We start from the raw sequence: 17,399 nt of genomic DNA on the forward strand, positions 1-17,399 counted from the left end.
TGCCCTCGCCTCTCCTCACCTCTGCGCCGCGACAGCGACAACCCCGCTCCGCCACAGCGCCGAGCGCCGCTCCCCGCCGCGCCTGCGCCGCGGGCCGGGGCGGGCGGGAGTGCGCACGCGCAAACGCACCTGCCGGAAGCGGCGAGCAACGGGTAGTGCCGAGGATCAGAAAGGCCGGCGGGCAGCGAGGTGTGCTGTGCTGTGGGGCCGCGATGGAGGACGATGCGCCGGTGATTTACGGTCTGGAGTTCCAGGTGGGCGCGGGGAAGACTGAGGGAGAGCTGGAAGATGTCGGTCGTACCTCCGGGAAGGTGGTAGCTGCAGGGCCGGGTGTGTGGAGTGGGGCCGGGTGTGTGGAGTGGGGCCGGCGAGTGCCGGGGCAGGCTGTGGGGCCCGCTCACGGGGAGACGGGCGTCCTCTCACCCCCCTGAGCCGGTACCGGTGGCACCACTGGCTTTGGCGGTTCTTGGCATATGCCCGTCGCGTTGGGGTTTTTAAAGGTGGCTGACCAGGGGGCAGGAGTTGGTCCCTGCTCCAATACTTGCTGTTTGCAGGGCAGGTGCGCCAGTGTGGGTGCAGGGGCCGAGGGCAGGGGTTGTTTCCCTCATGGTCATGCGCAGCCTGGCTGGTAGGGCTCCTGCTCTGTCACCAGTCCCTGGTCCACCCCTGGAGAAGTCTTTGTCTTGCTCTGGGGTGATCGGAAAATACCGTCAGTCTCAAAGAGACTCTTGTAGCTGTTCTTCGTTTTCAGAAATTAAAAAAAAAATTAAAAAAAGCTTTTGTGAGGAGAGGGCATGAAACTGTTTCTGACCAGTTCCAAATTTTAGTTGGGCATACCCAACTGTAAAGCTACTTGTGGTTTGTGGGATCTCTTGCTGTGGGTTGCAAGTCTGTCCATTTGTCCCATAGGACAAATCTGTCCATCATATTGGTGTTTATGGCTATAAGCAAATGGGACTGTTGTTGGACTGTCTAACTTAGGAAGTTACTGGTCATCTTCATAGAGGAACACAGGTCTTGCATTTAATAAAGTTTCTACAAGTTCTGGGAAAATAAACAGCAGGTAGCTGGATGGGTGAGAGGGACCCTGATTTATGTTTCTTTCCCACAATAAGGGTTTTACTCGGCTGTTACGTGTTCTCTTTGGCAACAGCTGGCATATCATCATTGCCATTATAGCTGTAATAGGAGGCACTGTGTTTCTTCTGCAGCTCACAGAGCAATGTTTTCATTCTACAGTGGATGTAGTAATATAAATATGTACATGTGCACTTTTTTTAGGCATCTTTACCAAAGTGCTTGTGGAAAGTAATATATGAAGGTTCTCTGTATTTGGGTTCCAGATTTGGGTGTCCTGGCTACTGAGTTGTGTGCTCTGTAATACTGACTATACCAATATCTCCTTGGCAAATTGTATATTTGTTTGGTTTTCCTCTTGTATAGGAGGTAGTGTATAATATTCACCTGTACTAAATGTTAAATCTACTGAAGTCTGATAATATGCTGTCATTTTGTCATTGACTAGAGATGGCTGTAACTCCTACTTCAAAATTGATAAAACTTAAACTTATATTTAAATCTCTTTTGCAGAATAGGATATATATGATGTACTTAATAAAATTCATAGCTTCTTTCTTGTAGGTCATATATAATAAGTCTTCCAGAAATTTTGGAAAGGTAGACTGTGCGTTGTCTCGGACCCCCATGGACCTGTGCCCCAAACCTCCCCAAATCATACATCTCCTACAGACCTCTTCTCTTCTTCTGCAAAGTATGTAACAGGGCTGACTGGTGGGAGGATAAAGGAAAAGGGCTAAGAGAGTGGCTGTAATCGAAGGGAATTACAGTTAATACAGATCATTTAGAGAGTAGGTGGGGGGGGGGAAAAGATGGCTTATGGCTAAGTCGGAAAAGCAGCGTAGAGATGAAGGTTCTATTTCTGATCTCCATTAACTGCCAGTGTGGCTTTAAAACAAAATGCATCTCTCTGCTTTCTGAAAAAGGCTTTGATGGAGAGACTACAACCTAAAACTGGTATGGTTTTTCCAACTTGCATCTCCAGGTCTAATAAGAAAGATTATTATTTTTTCTAAGCCTGGTTTCTTCTGTGTTGGTAGATAATAATGGCTAGCTGCATCATCACAACTACAGCTTCTTTCCAGTGTGTGTCAGAAGCACTGTGACTGAAAGCATCTCTTCAGATGAATTGTTCATCCTGGTTAAAAGAATGTTGTTGTTTTTTCTTATGTTTGGTTTTTTTTTTTTTTGTTATTTCCAGTCTTTACTTTAGCTCTATGACAAGCCTGTTCAAAATTGAGATTTGAAATGATAAAGTATTAAAAAGACGGAGGAATCTTCTTACTCTTGTTACAAATAAAAATTGTATGTCACAAAACCATGACATCTAGAAGCTACGTGAGGGATTGCAAACTAAGAAGCTACATGTGGCTCCAGCAAACAATAAGAATCTGTCTTTGGCCACTGCCAGAGAAAATGTAGTTGTGCAGATGTGCCTTTCATCTGATCCAGTGTGGCCAGATTTATAGGAAAATAAAGCTGATTCTTCCTAGGGTGCTATCTGTTAACTAACGTAGAATTATTTCTGCACAATTTGTGTTCAGTTTTATGTGCAAAATGTGTTTTGATGTATCGGCATAAGTAAGGTAACTTAGAATAATGAACAAATACATATTTCTCTTTTTTGAATCCAGTTTTCATCAAAAAAAGGCTTAGTGGAACAGCGAAGTCTTACTTAGAAGAACCCCATGACTCACAGTTCTGACATGCGAGAATGGAAATTAAAGATACAAATCTTGAGCCCTTATACAACTGTGTATAATTACTTAGTACATGTACCTAATGTGCAAAAGTTTTACCAAGTAACAGTGAGAAATAGTTTTGAGGTTGGGTTTTTTTCCTGGGGTGGAGGGGGGAAGCTAAACATGTAACAGCAAAACAAGATTAAAACTAGTGATGAATTCAGTTTTCTGCATGACTAGTTAAATTTTTTACCTGATTAGTTCCCCCTGATTTACTAGATGGCTGCAACTCTTTCTTTTTGTGCTGTTTATAACGTTCATATAACTCGAAAAATTTTGTTTCCCACAGTCATTTTTTTGTCTCTTTAGTGTGTCTGTGAGCTATATGAACATTGTACAGACATACAAAATATTTGTGAGTTTTAGGGTGTGTGATTCTTTTTGCGACTTTTTTATTTTAAAGACAATATCCTGCCATAGTTGCTCTGATCATCCAACTGTAGCGAAAATGAGAAAATTACAGAGGAATGGGTGGTGAGTGAAAATGTGAGGTGCTGCTTGAATTGAGGACTGAGTGATGTGACTGTGGATCATGATGATGAATACAGGGCAACAGTGTATCTGCAGAACATTTCAATACAGAAAGGTTGTTTTTCTGAAAGGAACCTTGTTAGGCTTCACCAGTATCCTGGATTATGAGAATGTGATAAATGGGTTCTCAAGGGTATCACTAAGTGCTATTTTTTGTCAGTGAAATTATATGCTGCTTACTTGTCCAGTGTAGAGTTGACCTATGTTTACGATCTAACCTGGAGTACCCGCTGTGTTTACCCTGTGTTGAATAGGCTTCATTTTCAGGGATTCACAATTTTCCCCATCCTATTCTTTGAGTGTTTAAACAGTGATGTTTTCAGTAGGTGTATAAGCACTACTGAATGCCTCGAAATACTGTATTGGCGTTAGTTTAAGGTTGACTGGATGATGCTTATACCCCTGGAAATGAGCTGTGTGGAGGGGTGCTTTCCAGGATAGGTGTTTGGCTCAGTTGCAATGCCAGCTGTGACTCTTGGGGGGAACAGCCTACATCTCGCTTGTTTAAAAGCATGCAGAAGCTAGCCAGCATCATGGGGGGAGGGAGCAGGAATGTTGCTTGTGCCAGAGAGTGATAAGTATGGAGCATATGTTTGGCATATTTAATGGATTTTGGGGATACCACAATACTGAGCTGAATTTCATCATGCCAGATACTCCTACTGCCTGTTACATGTCAAAAGTACATAGACTTGCAAGGGAGAAGCATGATGAGCAGGCGGAAAGGACAGTAGAAAGCCTGCTGGCTGACTGCAGGGCCGTACTACGCAAGGGCAACTCCAGCTGCACCCTGAGATGGGGTCTGGCTGAAGCAGACTTAAAAAAAAGCGCACTACTACTTTGTCAGAGTTTGTGTACTGCATTGGGGTCCTGTCGTGCTTCTTGAATGAGGAATACTTGGCCCATATTGTGTTGTCAGTTAGTTGTTAACAGGTTTTATGAATCTGAACAGAGACTATTGATTTTTAGAACTTTCTTGCCTGTTTGCAAGAGTAAGGTGAAACTTAATTTCCCTAAAGCTAAATGTGACTTAGAATCTTAAAGCAATGCAAAATACCAACATTGGTCACAGGTCTCTTACAATGTGTGTATCTGCATAATATCAGTATGTGTCCTGGTTTCAGCTGGGATAGAGTTAATTTTATTTAAATTATATAAACTGGCCAAAGCACTAGTCCATACCATATGATGTCATGCTCGGTGTATAAGATGGGGGGTGGACCGCTGCTCGGGAACTGCCTGGGCGCCGGTCAGTGGGTGGTGAGCAATTGCATTGTGCATCACTTGTTTTGTATATTCTTTTATTATTATTATTTTATTTTCCTTTTTTGTCCTATTAAACTGTCTTTATCTCAGCCCACGAATTTTACATTTCTTTTTTCTCTGATTCTCTCCCCCATACCACTGTGGGAGGGAGTGAGTGAATGGCTGTGTGGTGTTTAGCTGCCCGCCAGGTTACACCGCAACAGTATGTATTGAGACTAGCTCAGTTGACCTACCTTTGATGGAGTAGAAAGCAGGTGTAGATCTATTAGAAGGTGGGGGAAAAGGGGACTTCCTAGGAAGATGTGTGTCACTTGTGTAGTACTCAGGGAAACACGTGCTGCCCCTCAGGCTTTGCTGTGCTCCCAGTATGGGAGTGGAGCAGGTGCAGAGCCCATAGCTCCTATTGGCAGTGGAGTTCTCTTCCCTGGGAGAGCTTTTTTTGGTCTCTTGTGGGATGAGAGAAAATGGCCTAAGCAGAATGTAGGTAATAATTTTCATACAGCTTTAGAGATGTCTTTGGAGGATTTATTTTGAAAACAGAATCGGTTCAAGAAACTGTATGATAATGTCTTAGTGAAATTCCTAGGTTTTGTCTCAGTCCTCTTTCTTTTCTAAGACTACTTGCCTCATGAGTGCCAATCCTGTATATTTTAATCCAGGCTGAGTGTGTATTCTCTCACTTGTTTTCCTGTCTGCCTCCCTCTTCAGGACCCTTCTTGAGGGCAGCATTTCAGTTGGGAAGGCTTCTTGTGGAAGTCCATTACACTGTTAGGTTTAAAGTTTTACTAGGGAAAAAAAAGTAGGTAAGTGGCAAAACTCTCTTAACTAATGCCCCAAAGATCTTCATAATGCATGAAGTGCATCAGGGGGAAACTATTTCTTTTAGGACCCTCAAGCAATTTGCAGGATCTTGATAATATGAGATATGGTACATACTAATGGCAACATGAAGATACAGTTATGTGAACTTGAAGGAACTATTAAAAGATGATTGTTACCATTATGGTTCATGATAAATGAACAGTGACAGTGTGAAAGCTGGATTTCTAAGGATGATTGTGCTATGCAAGGCTTTGTGTGAGGGTTTACAGAATCTGTCAGTCTTTGGAATAGGGTCAGTGCACTAAATACGTCAGTGGTGGGAATTCTTGTGCTGTGAAAGACTTGGAGAAAGCAGCTGTCTGAGAGCACTAAAGGTCACCTGGGCATGTGTGCTGCCAGCCTCTTCACTGATAGAGTCACTGCAGCTTATCACAGTCGATGACAAAGTCTCCTGCTGTGGTGGGGAAACAAGGCTGTCCTACCTGAGTAAAGATCAAAGTGTACCTACTTGAAAATTGAAATTATGCCAGAAGGCAGAAATAATATTCGTGACATCAGCCTAGGGCTTCTCTAGTGGGGGGGAAAAAACCTTGTATTTTGCCTCCAGAATGAGGCATCAGCAAAGCCAGCCCTCTCCCTCTTCCTTTCTCTGCTCCTACCCTCCCAAGTAGCAGCATACTATTTCTGGTTTTGAGCATAAGCAGATGGTCAAAATAACTTTAAATTCAGATTTGGGAACTGCAAGCCAAATACTGTCCTTTACATTTTGTATTGCAAGTTTAGTGCTTGTTAGTACAGATTGATTGTATGAATTTCAAATGATACTTGGGTTACATAAATTCTTTTGATTGTATTACACCTAATGCAAACATTCAAATGCTGGGGTCAGTGTATATGTTTTCTTCTTTGCTGGTACCAAACCAGTGCAATACATCAGCAAGAAAATGTGTTGAAGAAGTACTGATCCTTTTTTCTTTGCCCATTAATGCCCTAAATAGTAACAGTCTAATTAAAACAGTAATTTTGTGTATTTGGCTGGTATTGCAAAAAGATGTGAAGAAAAGAAGGTTTCGGGAGAACTTATGAACAAAGTGTAGAGATTCAGTGCATTACGGTTTCATAAAGCACTTACCTTAAACCAACATTCTTTACCTTTTTGAAGTTTGTCATTGTGTTCCTCTGGATCATCTCTTGCTGTTGTCAAGGGCCCTTATCTCTGCAGGCTCTGTTCTATTTCTTTCTCTCAGAGGTTTTTATTATTCTGCAGGTGGTCTAAATTGTCACGGTAAGGTAGAAGGTGGTCTTTGCCCACCATCACACTGAGCTTGGTGTAGGCGTGGACATGATGCCTAGTCTCCAGTTAGTCTTTCCTGCATTCTGGCACAAAGATTGCTGTTTCTTCTGCTTTATCTTTATGCTGCTGTTTGTCACACTTGTATTCTAGGTTTTGCATGCCCTTTGCATTGCGTAAATAAATGTCTATTTTTCCAGTGGATTTGCAGTTAAGTCTTCGTTGTCCTCTTCCTTTATGTGTAATGCATTTCAGGACCCGTTTCTAAGACAAGGGAGCAACTAGCTTATGTGGTGTCAAAGCTGTGTCTTAATTCAGTGTGAGCCTGTTATTCTTTTGACCATAATTACTATGTACACAGTAGGATCTGTTAAGCATGTGTGCCTGACAGGAATAACATTTCAGGGACTGGAATGTTACTCCTGTATTTCTCCTGATAAGTACATCTGTGGTGGTTTTGTTTGGTTTTTTTTGGAGTAGGAGTTGGCTCAAGTCTTTGCTCAAGCCTGTGTTTGTTTCCTTACAGTTTGTGGCAGTTTTAGCTTTTCCCTGATGTGTAGCTGCACCTGTTTCCCCGTGACCATCGCTGGATAAAAAAATTTGGTCATGTTCCTTGTTATTTTTCTTTCTTGTCTCATGGAAACCAGACTACCTAGTTGGTTACCTAACCTATGGACTTCTGGGAACATCCTACTAGCTTCCTATGAGTCAGGTTTTGTTGTTTTTTTGTTTTCTTTGCCTACCCTTTGAGGATAATATGTGATGTTAATTAATATGTCTCAGCTTTTTGATTTCCCTCTCAAACATGTTTTGCTATATCTTCATCAGGCGGTTTGGTGGCCTCCTGCATATGAACAGGATCTCTGTCCTTTGTCCACAGGGTGCTCAACAAAATCTGATTCACAAAGGTGCATGACTGGTTCCAAACTTTCAGTCCTTTCGTCCATGAGTCATTTTCACAGGTGTTCGTACAAACTGGTAGCCAGTTCGTGAGAGGTGATACATTATTCCTTTCATTTTTATTTGCCCACAAATAGGAAATATTAATCTGGCCTTATTTCAGGTGGATGTAGCAAGGCTTTCTTCATATTGGTGTAAATTTGGTCTTCTAAAAATATATTGGAATAAATTTCTAGAGCCTTCATGTGAACTCTTTCAAACTCTTCAATATTTCTTTACTGATATCAATATTCAACCCTGTAAATTTTTTTTTTTTAAAAACTCATTTTATATTACTTTTTCTCTTCCCAGATAAGTATCCTTTCTACATCTTATCAGGGAGATGTATCTACACCTTTGTCTTTGATAAGGGCAATGCAGTCTAGCACGAGTCTGTTAATTGCCAGTTTTATTTGTAGGCTTACTAGATACCAGAATCTCTAGCAGTTCCAGGATCTGATACTCTCTTTTCTATTGTGCATTAGCAAATTACTTAATTCCGTGGCATAGATTCAACTAAGCGTGTAAAGGGATGTTAAGCTTTCAACAGTGGAGTCACCTCTCTGAATTAAACAACATCAGGTGTATGTCAGCACTGTTTCTGCTCAAACCAGAGTATTTGAACAAGCGCACTGTAGAAGTAAGGTGTACTCATCCAGTGGGTGCATAACTGACTGTGTTAGAAATATGGACGGAAATCTGTTATGTCAGCTCCCATCAAAAGGAGCTGTCACGACAGTCTGTACTGCTCTGATGATGGTGGTAATTGTGCAAATTGCGTGACCAGCTCAGATTACTTTGCAAGAGTTTCATAGGATCACAAGCTAATGTAGGTTTGAAGGGACCTTTGGAGATCATCTATTCCAACTCCCTTCTCAAAGTAGATTTGATAGATGAGGTTGTTTAGAGGCCTTGTCCAGCTGAGTTTTGAGTATTTTCATGGTTGGTGAATGTGAATTTTTTTCCTAATGTCTAGTCTGAATTTTCCTATGTTGCAACATGTTCACTGTCTCTCATCATGTTGCTTTGCACCTCAAAGAAGAGTCTGTCTTTTCTATACTCTCCCTTTATCTAAATTAATCCACTGATGTTTTTGTTGTTGTTTTTGTTGTTTCTTTTTTCAAGTGAAACAAAGGACTCCTACATGTTTCACTTTGATAGTAGGGTTAGAATGATAACTGATTGGGAAAGGACAGTATCTGCTACTGAAGCAGTTAAAGTAGTCTGCAAAGATCCAACTTTGAGGCAAAAAACCCCCAAACTCTGAGATTTCAGGTCATTGAAGGAAATTTAAGCCCAGAATGTCTAACCTCACAAGTGATGCAGTCTAAGAATGAGTAGACACCTATGCAGCAGTGCACAGTCATGTTTCCATATCTCTAATTAATCCTTCAATGCATATAGTAAAGGCAGGACTTGTCTTCTGGCAATGGGGTAGGCGATGTTTGCTTTCTAGTTATGTGTGCACTAGCTACAGTTTCCATGACAGGAGTAGTAGCAGGGTAAAAAGTTTTCTACATCATTCATTACTTACATATTTGCATATGGGGAGGTGGTGTGAAATCTGAAATCTGAGATGATCCATCTCCAGTGGGAAATGCTAACACAGGATTTCTATCATGTATAAAACTAAAAAAACCCTTATGTTTTTGTTTTCTTTTCTAGTAAAACCTCCTACACTCGCTTTAAGTGACTCGCTACCACCCCCACCCCTCTCTTTTTGATCTCTGTTCCTCCAAGGTGGTGGTGGTCTTCACTATGGGTTTAGTTTTACTTTCTTTCTGCTGTACTAGAAGTATTGCATGTTCAAAGTTCATGCGGAACTTGTGGTTCTGCTACTAAAAGTGTGGCAGCTGTACTGTCTTGGGAACAGATGATGCATTATGAGCGCTTTTTTAATTTTTATTTTTGCATGCACGCATATGGTTATTCCTCTCCAGGTATGTAATTTATGGCTCTCTTCAGGATGCAGTAAATGAAAATGCCAGTTTGTTATGTTTGCTTGACTAGATTCTGTCTCCCTGACCCATATTGAACTTCAGTGTGACCATCGCTATAGGCTATTCAGTTTTGTATTTCTGTTTAAGTATGAATTCACACCTTTTTTTTAAACTTTCTAAAACAGAGTATTTGAGTTCTAACTGTACTATAGCAGGCCACAATGGTCTCTTTAAAAAAAAAAAAAAAAAAAAAAAGAAAAAAGGCTCTTTTGAATATGGCATGTGGAACTTAGTATTTCTCATTAACACATTAAATAATGTATTTGAGTACGTGCGCTATTCCTTACACCGGAGTCCTAAGATATTTTTTTCCTCTCCTTTCTACCTCAGCCTTAATTTTTCTCCAAATTGATTTTGTCACCTTGAAAGATTCCAGGTGGGTAGGAGCGTCTAGTCCTATGATGTACAGAGTACTAGTCAGGAATGCCTTTGGAGCGTGGTGATGCTGTTCCCTGCATCTCTGCAACAGTTGCTCAGCCATAGAGTTTTTTTTTTTTTTTTTCCCTGAAAATGCAGGGATGAATTGATAATTGTTACATTCCTTTGGTTTTCTGTTTTGTGATTGTGTGCAACCCTTAATTTAGTGGAATAAATGAGAATTAGGGAAGCTACAGACTACTACGCAGGATAAATACATGGACTTTGAAAAGCTTCTAAGGAGGAATGGTTCATTCAGATTTGTTGGCAGACTTGTATGGCATTGAGAATTCTTTGGAGTTTGCTTTCCAAAGGCAGGATCTCCTTTGTGTTAGCTGAGTGGAATTTTGACTGCATATTTATAAAGTTCCTTCTAGATTGTTAAAATATTTGGTTAGAGCATCAATCACAATCAAGTTGCCTCTGTACCACCCCTGTTTTATAAATCTTCACCTGCTTTAAACCGTATATTTGTGCTCATAGAGCTGTTGGTGAATATGAAATTTGGACATGGAACCAAAAAGTTCTTTGTGGTTCATGATGTTTTAATCTTTGCTTGCTAATAATTTTTTTCTAAACTTAGACCTTCTTTAAAAATGAAATGATCTAATTACATATGTTGTTGCATTGCCTAGAAGCATCAGTTAGCTGGGGCTTTGCTGTTAAATTGTGTGTAAGGACAACTTGTTTTCTCACTGTTTGCATCTTTCAGCTGTGTGTTCTGCGTATTTTCTATGCATCACAGCAATTTTCTTAGTAAATGGTACTTTAATATCTTAGGTAGTAACTCTTTTTGGGGCCATATGCAGTTTAGTGTTCTGTGGATGCTGATTTTTTTGTAAAAATAATAAGCTCTATTGGCTTAGATTAATTGATATTCATTATACTATGCTTTTTGTTTATTTTCTATCTGGTAGCTGCAGTCATGAGGCAAGATGCTTTTGTGAAAGATGTTATTTGCAACCTGCTCTGACAGGTTACAGTACAAGATGGCAAACTTCAGGCACTCTTCTTGATCTTGACAGCACTCCAAATTCGGTTATGTTGTTCATCACAAGGGTTACTCAGTGTCTTCATCATCTGTTGAAATAACCTCTGTTTCTCTAATAGTAACTTAAAATAGACAAAATTAGACATACCTTTGTTCAGGAGACAACTGAAAGTCCATTGTACTGTTATTTCTGTTATGAGTCAGATCTTTGTGATTTATGAATGCTTGATGAGTTTGAACCTTGTATTCTATGGATGTTGTAGCTGTTTATGACAGAATAAACAGTAGTGTGTTTGTTGTTGTGAAATGTGTTCACATATTTTTCTCAGGCCTTTGATTTTTTTTTTTTTTCCCCCCCCTGCAAAATGGGAAATAATTTAAAAATATTTTAAAGAAGGGATAGAGAAGTTGATGACATAAATGTTACCATGTATTGACATAATTTTATTTTGGGCACTTTGTGTCTAACCTCATGCATTTTTGAAAGCAACATGGTAAGACCTACTTGAAAGACTTTGAAAGCGGTTAAAACCCCCTGTATTTCTTTATTTTATTGAAGATCCTGGAGGTCTCTTCTGTTTGACTTACAGAAACAACAGAAGCTTACTTGATTGAAAGAGATAACATAGCTGTTGGCTTATTTCTAGTGTTTTCTTCAAAATAATTGAAAGCAGATCTGAAATGAAAAGGAGCCCTTGCCAAAGATCTGCAAACGTAAATTCTGTTCAAGACAAAAGAATAGCTCTTCTGCAATCTTCTTGGTGAACTTTAGTTGTTTCTGTCAATCAGAAACACTGTCTAGGCTTGTCGTAGGTAAGTGCTGCATAAATAGGAGAGTACAAACAAATCAGTATGGATTCACACTGATCTCTGATCTGCATTTGAGTATGTTTTGAACACAAACTACTCGCTGAATCATGTTCTCTAGTGCTTTTTTTCGATATAAATGTTACGCTACTAGCCTATACTTACTAAGCTCATTGCATTTTTTAACTTCTTATGCTCAGCCTTAAGCAAAATATTACATTGCCTAAATCACACATTTCAGATGCAAGATAAGTATCTGCTCTGTAGGAGTTCAGAGCTTATTCTGAAAAATGAGTTGGTTCTTGTTGTTACTGCCAGGCAAGGGCTTGGATTGCTTTGCCTTATTTAAGAAAAATCAAATCTCTTCAAGTTGCTATTCTAGAATTAAATTGTTCTAAATTGATGTATTGTGATGTAATGTATTTCAAATATTCCTTGCCAAGCTTCTAGGCATCTTTCCAATATTAATTTAAAAATAAGTTTTAAACAGGAGTATATTGAAGCTAAATGTTCCTGAATCCAGAATGTAATCATTACCTAGCTGTGCAAAGGGATGGCAGTAGGAAGGGCTATTCAACAGTTACCTGAATCCTTCTGAAGTATTTGCTTGCAATACAGGCTTTAGTGTCTAAAGAGATCTGAACTATTTTATGCTAAATAGGATGTGAATTGTAAAGGTTTGGTTTTCTGTTTCGACAAAAAATTCATATTGAACAATATTATTAGGGTATCTTTTGCATGGGAAGTAGTGAATGTTTCTCACAGTTTATTTACGGTTGCTAAAAGTGCCTTTGAGTGTTAGTTTACCTCCCATTTACTCAAAATTAGCTAAGAGAGTCTCTGCTAATGACTAGTGCAAACTAGCAATTGTGGTTTTAGTTCAAGCTATACTTTATTTCTCAATGTCTCCCATAGCCCTTAACTGTTTTGTTTTGCTTCTTCCAAGACTGTGGTTGGTGCAAGTTGAAGGAGCGAGGCAGAGAGTCTAGCATTCTCATTAACGATAATACAACAAAATAATAAGATTATGACAAAATTTCAATAGATAAATAACAAATTATTTCTCCTGTCATTCAGACAATTCTTATCTGTAGGGGCCTGGAGTGGAAAGGAAGGGGTTTACTTTTTAACTTTCTTCTAAAGTTGGTGGTTAATGGTGAGAAAAAGAATTAATTTTTATGCAGGCATCTTCAGTCTGAATGTCTGAAAACTTCTGCGAGAACAGCCCCTTGTTTGGATATTGTAGCTAACGTATTTAAGAATTGTTCACTGTTCTATGGAGTTTTTTCAGTTGATAAAGGAGAATTAGTTTGGAAGAACTGCTATAATATTGAATATTATCACTGTTATAATGAAGGCCAGATAATGTGTTTAGCATATGTATGTTCCATGCACCTCACAAATGTGAGAAACTGCACAAAAAACGGATTAACCAAAATAGACATAAAGGGCAGGAAAGTCTGCAGATTGTACGAATGTAATGCTTAAAATGATAATTGATACATAAGCTTCAAGATTTTTGCTGAAATTAATGTATTGTATTAATTGGACTTTTTGAATGGCTTTCTTCTTCCCTAGGCACGAGCTTTAACACCTCAGACAGCAGAAACGGATGCAATAAGATTCTTGGTTGGAACACAGTCTCTTAGATATGATAATCAGGTAATTTTCTGTCAAATGTCAGTTGTAATTTTTCTCCTCTTTTTTTAACATTGTTCAAATATCATTCCTCCTCCTTTCTTCCCCTGTTGAATTTGAACGTTAAGTGATAGTCAAGTTGAAGACTTCTGTGAGTAGAATGTAAAGATATTGGTAAGAAATGTAGGTGAATGAAAGTTGTGTGTGTATTCTGAAAATTAAATTACTCTTCTAAATTGTATGACTAAATCAGGTTGGTTTAGTAAAGGAACCGCCATATTTTTTGTTAATTTTAATCTAGAGATTCTCTGGAGCTATCTTTAAACCACAGAAGATGCAAAGTAAAGCAAAAGTCTTTAAGCCTTGACTGCCAGTAATTAATAATGAAAAATCCAGTTTATGAAGCTTCACGTACACGGAACTGTGCACATACCAGGAGTCCCATTAGAGGCAATCAGCTGTGTCCTTTCTGATCATAAGTTTAACAACAATTTAAACTAAAATTTGAGTGACTTTCGTGGCTCAATTTCTATTGGGCTGTTTCTTCTGCAGTTAAGAGTACAATACTTGTAATTGTACAGAAATTTCAATTTTGGTGACTAAATTCCAGTAAATGCCTTCATACTGAAAGAAGATCTTGAGGCCAGAAGAAGTACTGAGTGCAGGCTTTGATAGCAGGGGAGCTGCAGTGGTGGCCTCTGTGAGAAGAGGTCAGTGATTGCCTCTGCCAGACATGGCTGGTTCCAGTGGACCTGCCGCAGGACACAGTCAGCCTGGTAGCACCTCTGTGAAAACATTTAAGAAAGGGGAGAAAATGCTGAATGGAAAGAGGAGGAGGGAACAAAGACTGAGAAACAGCTGAGGAAACAGCAGAGGTAAGACCAAGGTCAGGAGAAACAGAAGGTGCTCCATAGTGGAGCAGGTATCTACTGCAGCCTGTGGAGCACCTGTGCCAGAGCAGGTGGATGTCCCTGAAGGAACCGTGGCCCATGAAGACCCCACGCTGGAACAGAGGAAAAGAGTGAGATGGAAAGAGCATCAGAGAGAGAACACTATATACTGACCATAACCACCGCTGCCCCACACCCTCCGATGCTGCTTGAACGGGGTTAGAGGAGTCTGGAGTGAAGTTAAGCCTGGGAAAGGGGGGAGAGAAGGTGCTGGTTTAAGGTTTGTCTGTCTTTCCCACTACCCAAATTAGTAAGTACATTTTAATTTTAATTATTTATTAATTAATTAATTTACTCAAGTCAAGTCTGTTTTGCCCACAACAGTAATTGGTAAGCGATCTCCCTGTCTTTAGCTTGGCCCATGAGCTTTCTCATTCCTATTCTCCCTGTCTTCTCCCCATGTCCTGCCTGGGGGGAGCAAGTGGCTGAGTGGGAGTCTGGCTGTTAGCCAAGGCTGACAGCCACCACAGAAGCTCCTAGAATGGAGGCAGTCACTGACTCTTCTGAAACTGGTCTGTAGTGGACTGTACAAAATGAGCTCAGAACAAAATGAGCTCTAGGAGATGTGAGCTGTCGATTCCCAGTGAGGTTTTGAGTTTGTTACTCAATTATAATACTGGATGAGGCTCAAAGAAAAAAAATATTCAAAGGCATAAGGGGGATGGAGTATTCAGTTTCTTTACATTTCAGGTAGTACTTGTGAGACCAATAACAAAAGAAGTGGCAGGACAAACTTAGTTAAAAATAAATACAGAAAATTATATTTTTGATTGTGCTGTCTCAGATGGTCTTCAGGCATTTGGTTATAATGTGGGTTTCTACGTGGTTTTCTACTTCTTGGTTCAACTAATTAAATCCTGATACAAAATTGTAGTTGGAGAATGATTCTCGCTTATCAGTTGATATCCAGCAGATCTTCAATAATTTAAGTGTTCTGATTTAGGTAGGTTGATTGGGCATATACTACATATTTTAGAAATATCTCTCTATACACATATTTCAACTTTATTGAGTATACTTTTCTTTTTCCAATGAATAACATTAATAATGGAAATGCAGGACGCTTCCTAGGGTATTAACAAATGTTTGGGGGTTATTGGCCTTTAGCTGTGCCTCAGGCCATCAGCTCCTCTCAGCTAGTTGCTAATCCCCAAGAAGTGCCCTAGGCCTCAAGGCATTATTGCTTAATCAGTCCTAGGTTCTCTAGGTTTGCTTAAAAACTTTTTTAGTTACCTAACCTAACTTACGAGCTGGCTTGCAACCTCTAGTGCTTGACCAAGTGCTGCACAATGAGAGGTTTCTTATGCAGCGCAATCATGTGCAGAATATTTCTTCCTTTCTGGTCGTGGACAGGTGTAGTGCAAATAAAAGAGCAGTAGTTGTATAGCTGGCATGGTAACTTCTGCCTCATTGAGGTTTACTGCTGTATGAAGCAATTTAGGCATTCATAGGACATCTGGTGAAAATATTTTGCTATTAACACTGGTAGCAAAGGAAAATGTTTATAAGGTTTTTATATTCTAACAATATTTGAGATATTAACAGTGTGTAGTACTTGGCATTTGGTCCTCATAACTCATAACTGGAAATTAAGTGGTTTCTTTTTGATGCAAGATCTGTGTTCTGCACAGTGTAGTTTTAGAACTTCTGTCCTCAGTACTTTAATTGTTGCTAAACCGTGGCTTTTTATACTGTTATTAGTTTGGCTTTTTATACTGTTATTAGTTTGATGCATTTCCTGTATGCTTTGGAAGCATATAAAGGAAGTATACATCACTTACTCTTTTCTGATCTCTCTCATTCTCAGAATTCTCCAAGTTATTTTCAGTCTTGTGTTTTAGAACCTAAAATACTTATTTTCATGGGTTACCTTAATGCATGGCATTATACAGTCACAAAGCAGGGCACTGGCTGAACTAAAACAGTTCCCCAGTCTCTGCTGCCCATGAGTGCCTGATGAAAGAAAATAAATTACGGAGATTGCATAATTGAAGAAAAAGATATTTTGTGTTGAAATTGGTTAGTTTTAGTCTCCCTTCCTTAGTAATTTCCTTAGCAATTAGTAATTCCTCCAGGTTTTGAGGAGAACTAAATAGTTATTTGTTCTCATTCAAATCTCACTACTTTTTCCTCAATACTTAGGCTTGTGTTCAGTGGGAATTTTTCCTGGTGTAATTAGACCAGATTAGTAACTCATTTGTGTAGTTACTAGTAATAAAACCAGTCACTTCTAAGAGGTGTTTTCCACAAGGATTGTGTTCCACAAGAGCTATGATTACAGGTATCATTAACCATTACACTACAGTCATGTTGAGAAAGTTCTCTTAGCTTACTTACACTTACCATTTTCTGTATCCTCATCTATGGCGTCCATATGCTGCACTAACTAATCCATGGTAAAGCTCATTTCTACACTCCAAGAAAAGTTAGAACAAGAACTGAAGGATAACACCCCACAGAACTGAAGTTTGTCCAGTTCTATCAGACAGTTATTATAGGTGAATATTTCTTTCTGCAAATATTTGTCTTCATGGCATCACACTGGTACAGTATTTGGTACTAGTCCGTTTTCTGTGAAAAATCTTTTGTCATTATTTAGCAAAGTCACTATTCCATATGATAAATCCAATTTATCATGTATTCACATCAACATGATTAAGAAGAAGGTTCACATCAACGTGATTAGCAGAAAAACATCAGGGGAACTTTTGCAGTTCTTTTTGTTAAGCTGATCAGCTTTTTCTGGTAGACTGTGTTGTTTGGCATAGCTGTGGAAGAAGTAATATTTCAACTCAAAAGGATATAAACAATACCCTTGCATAAGAATTAAATCTCATATTTCTTAAAAGTCTCAGTCTGGACCTTTGATCGGTTAACTGTGTGTTCCAGCAGAGTTTCCAGCTATCCATGATGGCGGCTGAAGCAGAA

The 17,399-nt window shown here is 39.4% G+C and overlaps 2 protein-coding genes across 6 annotated transcripts in view; one reads left to right on the forward strand and one right to left on the reverse strand.

The window, feature by feature from the left end:
• Positions 1-98, reverse strand: part of TRAPPC12 (trafficking protein particle complex subunit 12) — a 55,701-nt gene extending 55,603 nt beyond the window's left edge. For both annotated transcript variants that reach the window (XM_075498014.1, XM_075498016.1), the window contains exon 1: positions 20-98. The gene's annotated coding sequence lies outside the window, so the exon portion shown is untranslated. The remainder of the gene's footprint in view (positions 1-19) is intronic.
• EIPR1 (EARP complex and GARP complex interacting protein 1) overlaps positions 70-17,399 on the forward strand; it is a 99,686-nt gene continuing 82,356 nt past the window's right edge. For all 4 annotated transcript variants that reach the window (XR_012775143.1, XR_012775144.1, XM_075498017.1 and 1 more), the window contains exons 1-2: positions 70-254; positions 13,462-13,545. Coding sequence is in view for 2 of the 4 variants with exons in the window: in XM_075498017.1 (XP_075354132.1) it covers positions 213-254; positions 13,462-13,545 (126 nt within the window). In the remaining 2 variants the exon portion in view is untranslated. The remainder of the gene's footprint in view (positions 255-13,461; positions 13,546-17,399) is intronic.

This window comes from Mycteria americana, chromosome 3 (assembly GCF_035582795.1).
Source record: "Mycteria americana isolate JAX WOST 10 ecotype Jacksonville Zoo and Gardens chromosome 3, USCA_MyAme_1.0, whole genome shotgun sequence".
NCBI classification, from domain to species: domain Eukaryota; kingdom Metazoa; phylum Chordata; class Aves; order Ciconiiformes; family Ciconiidae; genus Mycteria; species Mycteria americana.